At 43.6% G+C, this 13,509-nt stretch overlaps 1 protein-coding gene across 3 annotated transcripts in view; it reads right to left on the bottom strand.

Moving 5' to 3' along the window:
- The window catches only part of peak1 (pseudopodium-enriched atypical kinase 1), a 247,211-nt gene that overhangs the window by 29,023 nt on the left and 204,679 nt on the right, over positions 1–13,509 (bottom strand). For all 3 annotated transcript variants that reach the window (XM_046357731.1, XM_046357736.1, XM_046357742.1), the window contains one exon: positions 5,649–5,872. In XM_046357731.1, the coding sequence (XP_046213687.1) occupies positions 5,649–5,872 (224 nt within the window). The remainder of the gene's footprint in view (positions 1–5,648; positions 5,873–13,509) is intronic.

The following is a 13,509-nucleotide window of genomic DNA, read 5'->3' as shown; positions in this document are numbered from 1 at the left end:
TATGGCCTTCCTGTAACAACGGGTGGTGTAGGTGTCCTGGAGGGCAGGTAGTTTGCCCCCGGTGATGCGTTGAGCAGTCCTCACTACCCTCTGGAGAGCCTTACGGTTGAGGGCGGAGCAGTTGCCGTACCAGGCGGTGATACAGCCCGCCAGGATGCTCTCGATTGTGCATCTGTAGAAGTTTGTGAGTGCTTTTGGTGACAAGCCGAATTTCTTCAGCCTCCTGAGGTTGAATAGGCGCTGCTGCGCCTTCTTCACGACGCTGTCAGTGTGAGTGGACCAATTCAGTTTGTCTGTGATGTGTATGCCGAGGAACTTAAAACTAGCTACCCTCTCCACTACTGTTCCATCGATGTGGATAGGGGTGTTCCCTCTGCTGTTTCCTGAAGTCCACAATCATCTCCTTAGTTTTGTTGACGTTGAGTGTGAGGTTATTTTCCTGACACCACACTCCAAGGGCCCTCACCTCCTCCCTGTAGGCCGTCTCGTCGTTGTTGGTAATCAAGCCTACCACTGTTGTGTCGTCCGCAAACTTGATGATTGAGTTGGAGGCGTGCGTGGCCACGCAGTCGTGGGTGAACAGGGAGTACAGGAGAGGGCTCAGAACGCACCCTTGTGGGGCCCCGTGTTGAGGATCAGCGGGGAGGAGATGTTGTTGCCTACCCTCACCACCTGGGGGCGGCCCGTCAGGAAGTCCAGTACCCAGTTGCACAGGGCGGGGTCGAGACCCAGGGTCTCGAGCTTGATGACGAGCTTGGAGGGTACTATGGTGTTGAATGCCGAGCTGTAGTCGATGAACAGCATTCTCACATAGGTATTCCTCTTGTCCAGGTGGGTTAGGGCAGTGTGCAGTGTGGTTGAGATTGCATCGTCTGTGGACCTATTTGGGCGGTAAGCAAATTGGAGTGGGTCTAGGGTGTCAGGTAGGGTGGAGGTGATATGGTCCTTGACTAGTCTCTCAAAGCACTTCATGATGACGGAAGTGAGTGCTACGGGCGGTAGTCGTTTAGCTCAGTTACCTTAGCTTTCTTGGGAACAGGAACAATGGTGGCCCTCTTGAAGCATGTGGGAACAGCAGACTGGTATAGGGATTGATTGAATATGTCCGTAAACACACCGGCCAGCTGGTCTGCGCATGCTCGGAGGGCGCGGCTGGGGATGCCGTCTGGGCCTGCAGCCTTGCGAGGGTTAACACGTTTAAATGTCTTACTCACCTCGGCTGCAGTGAAGGAGAGACTGCATGTTTCCGTTGCAGGCCGTGTCAGTGGCACTGTATTGTCCTCAAAGCGGGCAAAAAGTTATTTAGTCTGCCTGGGAGCAAGACATCCTGGTCCGTGACTGGGCTGGATTTCATCTTGTAGTCCGTGATTGACTGTAGACCCTGCCACATGCCTCTTGTGTCTGAGCCATTGAATTGAGATTCCACTTTGTCTCTGTACTGACGCTTAGCTTGTTTAATAGCCTTACGGAGGGAATAGCTGCACTGTTTGTATTCAGTCATGTTGCCAGACACCTTGCCCTGATTAAAAGCAGTGGTTCGCGCTTTCAGTTTCACGCGAATGCTGCCATCAATCCACGGTTTCTGGTTAGGGAATGTTTTTATCGTTGCTATGGGAACGACATCTTCGACGCACGTTCTAATGAACTCGCACACCGAATCAGCGTATTCGTCAATATTCCCATCTGACGCAATACGAAACATGTCCCAGTCCACGTGCTGGAAGCAGTCTTGGAGTGTAGAGTCAGCTTGGTCTGACCAGCGTTGGACAGACCTCAGCGTGGGAGCCTCTTGTTTTAATTTCTGTCTGTAGGCAGGGATCAGCAAAATGGAGTCGTGGTCAGCTTTTCCGAAAGGGGGGCGAGGCAGGGCCTTATATGCGTCGCGGAAGTTAGAGTAACAATGATCCAAGGTTTTACCACCCCTGGTTGCGCAATCGATATGCTGATAAAATTTAGGGAGTCTTGTTTTCAGATTGGCTTTGTTAAAATCCACAGCTACAATGAATGCAGCCTCCGGATAAATGTTTTCCAGTTTGCAAAGAGTTAAATAAAGTTCGTTCAGAGCCATCGATGTGTCTGCTTGGGGGGGATATATACGGCTGTGATTATAATCGAAGAGAATTCTCTTGGAAGATAATGCGGTCTACATTTGATTGTGAGGAATTCTAAATCAGGTGAACAGAAGGATTTGAGTTCCTGTATGTTTCCTTCATCACACCATGTCCCGTTAGTCATGAGGCATACGCCCCCTCCACTCTTCTTACCAGATAGATGTTTGTTTCTGTCGGCGCGATGCGTGGAGAAACCCGTTGGCTGTACCGCCCTGGATAGCGTTTTCCCAGTAAGCCATGTCTCCGTAAAGCAGAGAACGTTGCAGTCTCTGATGTCCCTCTGGAATGCCACTCTTGCTCGGATTTCATCAACCTTGTTGTCGAGAGACTGGACATTGGCAAGAAGAATACTGGGAAGTGGTGCGCGATGTGCCCTTTTTCGGAGTCTGACCAGAACGACCAGAACACCACTTGTCATCTCCCGTCTGGATTACTGCAACTCGCTGTTGGCTGGGCTCCCTGCCTGTGCCATTAAACCCCTACAACTCATCCAGAACGCCGCAGCCCGTCTAGTGTTCAACCTTCCCAAGTTCTCTCACGTCACCCCGCTCCTCCGCTCTCTCCACTGGCTTCCAGTTGAAGCTCGCATCCGCTACAAGACCATGGTGCTTGCCTACGGAGCTGTGAGGGGAACGGCACCTCAGTACCTCCAGGCTCTGATCAGGCCCTACACCCAAATAAGGGCACTGCGTTCATCCACCTCTGGCCTGCTCGCCTCCCTACCATTGAGGAAGTACAGTTCCCGCTCAGCCCAGTCAAAACTGTTCGCTGCTCTGGCTCCCCAATGGTGGAACAAACTCCCTCACGATGCCAGGACAGCGGAGTCAATCACCATCTTCCGGAGACACCTGAAACCCCACCTCTTTAAGGAATACTTAGGATAGGATAAAGTAATCCTTCTCACCCCCCCCCCCCTTAAAATATTTAGATGCACTATTGTAAAGTGGCTGTTCCACTGGATGTCATAAGGTGAATGCACCAATTTGTAAGTCGCTCTGGATAAGAGCGTCTGCTAAATGCCTTAAATGTAAATGTAATATAGTGTATAAGAGGTCATACAAGAAGTTTTGTAGTGTTTCCTATATTGATGATGTAAATAATATTTGTTGGTCTGTGGTGTGTAATGAGGAGCAACTAGACGCTGCACTTGGCACATCTATGAAACTACTTATTCCAGTTATTAACAAACACATACCCATTAATAAAATGACTGTAAAAACTGTTAAATCCCCTTGGATTGATGAGGAATTGAAAAATGGCATGGTTGAGAAAGATGAGGCAAAAGTTATGGGAAATAAGTCTGGCAGCCCAACTGATTGGAAAATGTGCTGCAAATTTAGAAATCTTGTGACTAAACTAAACAAAAATAAACTATACTATGAAACAAAGATAAATTATATAAAGAATGATAGTAAAATGCTTTGGGGCACCTTAAATGAATATTTTGAGAAAAAAAAGCCAACTCGGCTCCATCATTCATTGAATCAGATGACTCATTCATCACAAAGCCCACTGATATTGCATTCTACTTTAATGACTTTTTCATTGGCAAGATAAGCAAACTTAGGGATGACATGCCAGCAACAAACTGACACAACACATCCAAGTATATCGGACCAAATTATAAAAGACAAGAATCGTACTTATGAATTCCGTAAAGTCAGTGTGGAAGAGGTGAAAAATGATTGTTGTCTAGCAACAATGACAAGCCACCGGGGTATGACAATCTGGATGGAAAATTACTGAGGATAATACCAGACGATATTGCCACTTCTATTTGCCATCTTCAATTTAAGCCTACTAGAAAGTGTGTGCCCTCAGCCCCATTTACTGGCTCAAACAGCCGACCAATCAGCCTGTTACCAACCCTTAGTAAACGTCTGGAAAAAATAGTGTTTGACCAGATACAATGCTATTTTACAGTAAACAAATTGACAACAGACTTTCAGCACGCTTATAGGGGAGGACACTCAACAACCACAGCACTTACACAAATGACTGATGATTGGCTGAGAGAAATTGATGATAAAATGATTGTGGTGGCTGTCTTGTTAGACTTCAGTGTAGCTTTTGACATTATTGATCGTAGTCTGCTGCTGGAAAAACGTATGTGTTATGGCTTTACACCTCCTGCTATAATGTGGATAAAGTTACTTGTCTAACAGAACACAGAGGGTGTTCTTTAATGGAAGCCTTTCAAATATAATCCAGTTAGAATCAGGAATTCCCCATTGTAGCTTGTTTAGGCCCCTTGCTTTTTAAAAAGTTTACTAACGACATGCCTCTCACTTTGAGTAAAGCCAGAGTGTCTATGTATGCGGATGACTCAACACTGTACATGTCAGCTACTACAGTGACTGAAATGACTGCAACACTTAAAGAGCTGCAATTAGTTTCAGAGTGGGTGGCAAGTAATACGTTTTTCCTAAATATTCCTAAAACTAAAAACATTATATTTGGGACAGAAAATTTGTAAGTCGCTCTGGATAAGAGCGTCTGCTAAATGACTTAAATGTAAATGTAATGTAAATGTAAAATTCACTAAACCCTAAACCTCATCTAAATCTTGTAATAAATAATGTGGAAATTGAGACGACTAAACTACTTGGAGTCACCCTAGATTGTAAACTGTCATGGTCAAAAGATATTGATACAGTAGCTACGATGGGGAGAAGTCTGTCTATAATAAAGCAACACTATTAACAACACTATCAACAAGGCCCTAGTTTTGTCGCAACTTGACTACTGTTCAGCCGTGTGGTCAGGTGCCACAAATAAGGACATTGCAATTGGCTCAGAACAGAGCAGCACGGCTGGCCCTTGAATGTACACAGAGAACTAATAATACTATGCATGTCAACCTCTCTTGGCTCAAAGTGGAGGAGAGACTGACTTCATCACTACTTTTATTTATGTGAGGTATTGACATGATGAATGCACCAAGCTGTCTGTCTGAACTACTGGCACGCAGCTCGGACACCCATGCATACCCCACAAGACATGCCACAAGAGGTCTCTTCACAGTCCCCAAGTCCAGAACAGACTATGGGAGGTGCACAGTACTACATAGAGCCGGTACTACATAGACCCATGACAACAACTCTATTCCACATCAAGTAACTGTTGCAAGCAGTAAAATTAGATTTAAAAAACAGATAAAAAAAACACCTTATGGAACAGTGGAGACTGTGAAGCAACACAAACAGGCACATACACATGCATATAAACACAGATATAGTACTGTAAATATGTGGTAGTGGTGGAGTAGGGGCCTGAGGGCACACAGTGTGTTGTGAAATCTGTGAATGTATTGTAATGTTTTTAAAAATGTAGAAACTGCCTTAATTTTGCTGGACCCTGGGAAGAGTAGCTGCTGCCTTGGCTAACGGGGATCAATAAAAAAAACAAATACAAATTGCTCACCCAATAAAAAAAAAATCAGCATGTAGCTCTTAAGAAATGGACTCAGGGACCACCAACCTAGGGTATTTTCAAGTTCACAGTGTCTCCCAATGGCCAGCTGAAGCCAGGTCTTACCCAGGTTGCTGTAGGTGGCACTGCAGGAGCTGGATGCTGGCGAGTGGGAGTGGCCATCCTCCTCCTCCAGGTCAACCAGGCTGGGACTGCTCTCGCTGGCCGAGGCCGGGGTGGCAGCCAGGATGACACACTCCTCCCCAGGGGACAGTAGCTCCAGTTTGGCGGATAGGGAGGACGCGGTGGGCATCTCCCCCTCGAATATGTTGGCATCACATGGCACCTGGCTGCGGGGCAAAGGAAAGAGAGATGGCAAAGCTTAGAGAGCGGGTAAAGGTTGTACCAGAATAGAGATGGCACTAGCATCTCATATACAGAGATGGAGGAACATGAAGCAGTGTTTTAATATGAATGAACATGAATTGCCTAAAGGGGGGCTTAGAAAGGCATAGGAGAAAGTGAGGCTAGTGTCACAACAATGCCAAAAGGACAGTACGTCACTTGTGTGGAAGAATCAGGAGCAAAAGGGTAACATTTCTGGTGGCACATGAGAGCTGACTAAAGGAAGACAGTAAGTTGGAAAGGAAGAGAGGAGCATTATGGTTAGGGTGATGAAAAGGGTGTCATAGGAATGTGCTAGATTTAAATGTGTTGTTAGCATCTTTTAATGAGATCCCTGCCAGCCATGTATATATATGTGTGTGTGTGTGTGTGTGTGTGTGTGTGTGTGTGTGTGTGTGTGTGTGTGTGTGTGTGTGTGTGTGTGTGTGTGTGTGTGTGTGTGTGTGTGTGTGTGTGTGTGTGTGTGTGTGTGTGTGTGTGTGTGTGTGTGTGTGTGTGTGTAATTTATCCTGAGCCTATCCTTTTTCCCTTAGCAATCTACACACAAAACCCGAGAGCAGGTTTTTAGAAATGTTTGCAAATGTATCAAAATAAGAACAGAAATACCTGATTTACATAAGTATTCAGACCATTTGCTATGAGACTCGGAATTAAGCTCAGCTGACCAGCAGCAGTCTACAGGCCAGTTGCATATTCATTACTTAGGTGTACTTGCATGTTATTATATGATTTTTTATTAACCTGCTCTAGAGCTTAAACAATTTAAGCCATTAACATCAAACCAACTTCAAATGTCCAGAGTGCTCCAACTCTGATTGCTTAAGAAAATCTTTTTGATACCATTTATACTTCTTGAACTACAACAATATTTAAATGAACTCCCAATGCATTTCATTAGAACAAAAAGGCCCATAGACTTCAATGTTAAATAAAGAAAATATTCTCTCCCCATCTCCTCCTACACCGTTCATACTGGCCTAAATAAGATAGTATCAAATATCCTTTGACAAGCTATGCATACTTTTGGAACTATAACCAATTTCAGTTAGAGTAAGTTAGCATAACATAACCCACGAACCGTAACTCTTGAACCATTCAAGCATGAGGCACCAAACCAACTTTCTTATATTCAGGCTGTGGTAATTAGCATAAAATCAGGTATAAAACGTAATGGATTCAATGCCAAAAATAAAAACAGTTGTTTTTAAATTATATCACTTTTTAACCATTTCAGCTACAAACATTAAAAAGACATTAACATTTTCTAAACTAAAAAAAAAATGAAAACTTTAAAACAAGCACATCGCATTTTCTTCAGGAAACGTACTTTTCTAATTATCATTATTATTATTATTATCTACTATGTCATTACAAAAATTGTGTATTCTCTGTATTGCCTTCAAAGACAGGACAGGGACAGGTTATTCAGGAAAAGTTAGGAGTTCAAGCTGATACAGGTCAGAGCACAGGGTCTCCAGCGCAGGCTACTGATGCTAGGTCTCCTTAAGAGGACAGAAGAGGAAAGTATAGCAATAGGTAATGCATCTAAACATTCACAGAATAACGCATAGATGGATAGTAATATTTCTGAAACAGGTTAGTGAATTCAAGTGTTTTATTAGATTTGTGAAAATACATGGTGGAATATCAACCAATATCAATCTTGTGTTCATCAGACCAGAGAATCTTGTTTCTCATGGTCTGAGAGTCTTTAAGTGCCTTTAGGCAAACATCAAGCTGGCTGTCATGTGCCTTTTACTGATAAGTGGCTTCCGTCTGGCAACTACCATAAAGGCCTGATTGGTGGAGTGCTGCAGAGATGGTTGTCCTTCTGGAGGGTTCTTTGCAGAAATTTGACCATGTAGGCCTGATTCACACGGTCTCCTCTGAACAGTTGATGTTGAGATGTGTCCGTTACTTGAAGTCTGTGAAGCATTTATTTGGGCTGCAATCTGAGGTTGGTAACAGTAAGCAGAGATAACTCTGGGTCTTCCTTTCCTGTGGCGGTCTTCATGAGAGCCAGTTTCATCATAGCTCTTGATGGTTTGTGCGACTGCACTTGAAGAATCATTCAAAGTTCTAGACATTTTCCATATTGACTGACCTTTATGTCTTAAAGTCATGATGGACTGTTCTTTCTCTTTGCTTATTTGGGCGGTTTTTGCAATAATATGGACTTGGTATTTTGTCAAATAAGGCTATCTTCTGTATACCACCCCTACCTTGTCACAACACAACTGATTGGCTCAAACGCATTACGAAGGAAAGAAATTCCACAAATTAACTTTTAACAAGGCACACCTGTTAATTGAAATGCATTCCAGGTGACTACCTCATGAAGCTGGTTGAGAAAATACCAAGAGTGTGCAAAGCTGTCATCAAGGCAAAGTGTGACTACTTTGAAGAATCTCAAATATATTTAGAATTGTTTAACACTTTTTTGGTTACTACATGATTCCATATGTGTTATTTCATAGTTTTGATGTCTACACTATTATTCTACAATGAAGAAAATAGCAAAAACAAAGAAAAACCCTGGAATGAGTGTGTCCAAACTTTTGCCTGGTACAGTACATATATATATATATATTTTGAACAGGATTATCTATTTTGGATGCAATTTGAATAGAATTGTTGGAAAGCGAGAAAGACAATGACAGAACGCTCACGCGCGCACTGATTTCAAGCAACAATATTCAAGTGATATGCTGTTTTAAATCTCTACAGCTTTACAAATAAAATCAATCGGACCTGTGCAGCGGCAATTGTTGAATGGAAAAAGACATCTGTTACAAAACCCAAAAAAGTTTGATAACATTCGGAGATTGTCAAACCAAGCCTTCGATACTGGGTAGGCCTACAAGGTAGGGAGGGATGTGTCTTCTGTTTGTCGAGATTGACAGACTATTTATTGAGGTGTTGAAAACGCAAACCATGATATTGAAGTGCCAAAAGTCGGTATGTTTTGTTTATTGGTTGTGTGGTGCATTGGCACAGAAACCTGTTGGTGGAAAATGTGTTGCATATATTTAATGTAATTATACACATGCCATCAGAATGTTGAAAATCTGATTTCCCCATAGCTGATTATTGTCTGCAACTGGCTCTGATAGTGAAGTAATGAAACAGGCACGGAGAGTGAGCTCGTCTGTGGCCGTCAGCGAACCCTCAACCCTCTGGTCCGTAGCCACGTGTGGCATCAACTGTGCCACAAAAGCATGCCGAAGTGGCAACGTAATTATCCACATTCATAAAGACGGGGTTGCTACACATTTTGAGTGTATGAACAATACTCCACCACCTATACATCGTCTTGTGATGATTTAGTTGAATTAAGGGCAACCATTGATGCCGTAGCTCCAGTAAAGTTGAAAAAGGACACATCCAAACAGAGAGCCCCTCAGATGAGTGAGAAAACTAATCAATTAAAGAGAAATTACAGAAAGGCAGAGCGAAAGTGGAGACGGTCAAAGTTGAAGGTCCATTATGATATCTGAGAGAGCAACTTGGCTTATAAAACAAGGCAATTAAAAATGCCAGACGGGCTAATTTTTCTAACTTGATCACTATTAATCAGAATAATTTGAGTGCTCTTCTCGATCATTAATGGTCTAATAAATCCTACCCCGCAAACCTATGTGAACCTCCCTCCACGTCTAAATGTGATTATATATATTTCAGAGATAAGATAATCAACATTAGGCTGTGTATCAGTCAAGCTGATGATAAGATAAGTTTGATGATATGTGCCCTAGCCTGTCATGCAAAGCCACTGTGGATGTATTCTCCCTGGTTGACACAGACATACTCAGGAAAGTGATATCACAACTTAAGCCTTCTACCTGCCTTCTTGATCCTATCCCCACCACCTTCTACAAAACAGTTTTTAATTGCATATCTGAAGTGCAAGCTATTGTTAAAAAACTGCTGTGGTGAAACCCCTTCTGAAAAAAACACATCAACTCAAATCAACTCTTAGCTGCACAGAGACAGTCTTAGTTAAAGTGGTACACGATCTTAGAGCCAACACAGATGCCAAACAGCTCTCTGTCCTTGTACTCCTGGATTTAAATGCTGCATCCGACACTGTTGAACACGATGTCCTTCTGGACAGACTGGAGAGGTGGGTTGGCCTCTCCGGTCCAGTTCTACTTTGGTTTAGCACCTACTTAACTGGTCAAGAGTTTGTCATCACCCATGGTGAAGATAACTCAGAAAAGACATATCTCACGCGGCATTCCATAAGGTTTGATTTTGGGATTAGTACTGTTCCGTTGCTATATGTTAACCCTTGGCAGCGTTATCAGAAAGCACAGCATTGATTGTTACTGCTACACAGACTATACACAACTTTACATTTCTGTGTCACCAGAGGATTTTTAACTCCACAGATAAATTAGACAGTATTAGTATTAGTGAATTAAATATTGGATGGCTCACAATTTCCTTCAGCTAAATCAAGACAAGACCGATGTACTTATTGTTGGAGCCAAAGCACAGAGAGAGAATCTGGATGCACATTTTAAAACACCAAGTAAAAAACCTAGGTGTATTTTAGATTCTGAACTCAATTTCAAACAACATACTAGGAATGTGACCAAAATAGCTTTTTACCACCTGAGGACATTGCCAATGTGTGTCCGTCTCTTTCTCGGGATGATACAGAGAGACTCATCCATGCTTTCATTGCAAGCAGACTTGACTACTGTAATGCTCTACTGTCTGGTCTACCCAAGAAAGCCATTGGTCAACTGCAAAACATACAGAATGCTGCAGCACGGGTACTGACAAAGACCAGACAGAGAGCACACATTACGACGGTTGTAACGTCTTTGCACTGGCTGCCTGTCAGTTTTCGAACTAATTTCAAGATTCTTCTATTGGTTTTTAAATCAATCCACGATTGTGCACCCAATACATGTCAGACATGCTACTTATTTATGTACCCAGTAGGTTCCCTAGGTCCTCTGGCACTGACCTTTTAACTATCCTGAAGTCTAGGACCAAGAAGCATGGAGAGGCAGCTTTTAGTTACTATCCCTCCAGCCTCTGGAGTAGCCTGTCAGAGAACCTGAGGGGGACCACGAGGCATGGCGAGACAGCCTTTAGTTATTATGTCCCCAGCCTCTGGAATAACCTGTCAGAGAACCTGAGGGGGACCAAGAGGCATGGAGAGACAGCCTTTAGTTATTATGTCCCCAGCCTCTGGAATAACCTGTCAGAGAACCTGAGGGGGACCAAGAGGCATGGAGAGACAGCCTTTAGTTATTATGTCCCCAGCCTCTGGAATAACCTGTCAGAGAACCTGAGGGGGACCAAGAGGCATGGAGAGACAGCCTTTAGTTATTATGCCCCCAGCCTCTGAAATAGCCTGTCAGAGAACCTGAGGGGGACCAAGAGGCATGGAGAGACAGCCTTTAGTTATTATGCCCCCAGCCTCTGGAATAACCTGTCAGAGAACCTGAACGCCGAAACGGTGGAACATATTTAAAAGAGATCTTAAAACACATCTATTTAGCTTTGCTTTTCCTTAGGGTGCCTTTTAGCCGTTCAGTTTTCATTTGAATTATTTTGTTTTTTATCCTCTCATGTTTGTTGTGGAGTAAATATTTAAGTTTTAATTTTCATTGCTTTTAGTTTATTCCTCTGAAGCACATTGTGCTACATTCCATGTTTGAAAGATGCTGTATAAATAAAGCTTAGTTTGATTCATTGATTTGACCACGCAGCTGCGGCAAGAGAACATTTTTCACTGGCTGTCCACTGGTCGCAAAAACAATCATTGATAGGCAGCTTAAACATCTTCAATTCAACCATTATTTTGTTAAAATACAAATCTAAATTTGTCAACAGCCACAATTCTTCAGCCGCAAATAGAAGTGTGACTCACATCAATGCGCTATGTAGATCAATCAATAATCAATCAGTAGTATCCGTGTCGCCCGTAGACTACACATTACCTCCAAACTTTTATTCAAGTTGGATAATCTTTGGATGCCGACAGCACTGGTCACACCACTGGAAGAAATAGCTTGGACTGTAGCACACAAAAGCCGATTCCTGGTCTTTCCCGCAATCCCATCAAGCAAATAGTGCTCTCTGACCAATTTAAATGCCCTTTTTCAATGCTGATATGAATGCCTTTGAGAAAAAACAGAAAGGTGTCAACTATATCAACATATCAAGACCATTTCAAGGACAGCTTTTTTCCATCTACGTAACATTGCAAAAATCAGAAACTTTCTGTCCAAAAATGATGCAGAAAAATGAATCCATGCTTTTGTCACTTCTAAGTTAGACTACTGCAATGCTCTACTTTCCGGCTACCCCGATAAAGCACTAAATAAACTTCAGTTAGTGCTAAATATGGCTGCTAGAATCCTGACTAGAACCAAATATTTTGATCATATTACTCCAGTGCTAGCCTCCCTACACTGGCTTCCTGTCAAGGCAAGGGGTGATTTCAAGGTTTTACTGCTAACCCACAAAGCATAACATGGGATTGCTCCTATCTATCTCTCTGATTTGGTCCTGCCGTACATACCTACATGTACGCTACGGTCACAAGACGCAGGCCATCTAATTGTCCTTGAAATTCTAAGCAAACAGCTGGAGGCAGGGCTTTCTCCTATAGAGCTCCATTTTTATGGAACGGTCTGCCTACCCATGTCAGAGACGCAAACTCGGTCTCAACCTTTAAGTCTTTACTGAAGACTCATCTATTCAGTGGGTCATATGATTGAGTGTAGTCTGGCCCAAGAGTGGGAAGGTGAACGGAAAGGCTCTGGAGCAACGAACCGCCCTTGCTGTCTCTGCCTGGCCGGTTCCCCTCTTTCCACTGAGATTCTCTGCCTCTAACCCTATTACAGGGGCTGAGTCACTGGCTTACTGGGGCTCTTTCATACCATCCCAAGGAGGGGTGCGTCACTTGAGTGGGTTGAGTCACTGATGTGATCTTCCTGTCTGAGTTGGCGCCCCCCCTTGGGTTGTGCCGTGGCGGAGATCTTTGTGGCCTATACTCGGCCTTGTTACAGGATGGTAAGTTGGTGGAAGATATCCCTCTAGTGGTGTGGGGGCTGTGCTTTGGCAAAGTAGGTGGGGTTATATCCTTCCTGTTTGGCATCGTCCGGGGGTGTCCTCGGATGGGGCCACAGTGTGTCCTGACCCCTCCTGTCTCAGCCTCCAGTATTTATGCTGCAGTAGTTTATGTGTCGGGGGGCTAGGGTCAGTTTGTTATATCTGGAGTACTTCTCCTGTCCTATTCGGTGTCCTGTGTGAATTTAAGTGTGCTCTCTCTAATTCTCTCTTTCTCTCTCTCGGAGGACCTGAGCCCTAGGACCATGCCTCAGGACTACCTGACATGATGACTCCTTGCTGTCCCCAGTCCACCTGGCCGTGCTGCTGCTCCAGTTACAACTGTTCTGCCTTATTATTATTTGACCATGCTGGTAATTTATGAACATTTGAACATCTTGGCCATGTTCTGTTATAATCTCCACCCGGCACAGCCAGAAGAGGACTGGCCACCCCACATAGCCTGGTTCCTCTCTAGGTTTCTTCCTAGGTTTTGGCCTTTCTTGGG

This window comes from Oncorhynchus gorbuscha, linkage group LG01, assembly GCF_021184085.1.
Source record: "Oncorhynchus gorbuscha isolate QuinsamMale2020 ecotype Even-year linkage group LG01, OgorEven_v1.0, whole genome shotgun sequence".
Classification (NCBI taxonomy): domain Eukaryota; kingdom Metazoa; phylum Chordata; class Actinopteri; order Salmoniformes; family Salmonidae; genus Oncorhynchus; species Oncorhynchus gorbuscha.
The sequence above is the reverse complement of the archived record's forward strand: the minus strand, read 5'-3'. Positions and strand labels throughout refer to the sequence as shown.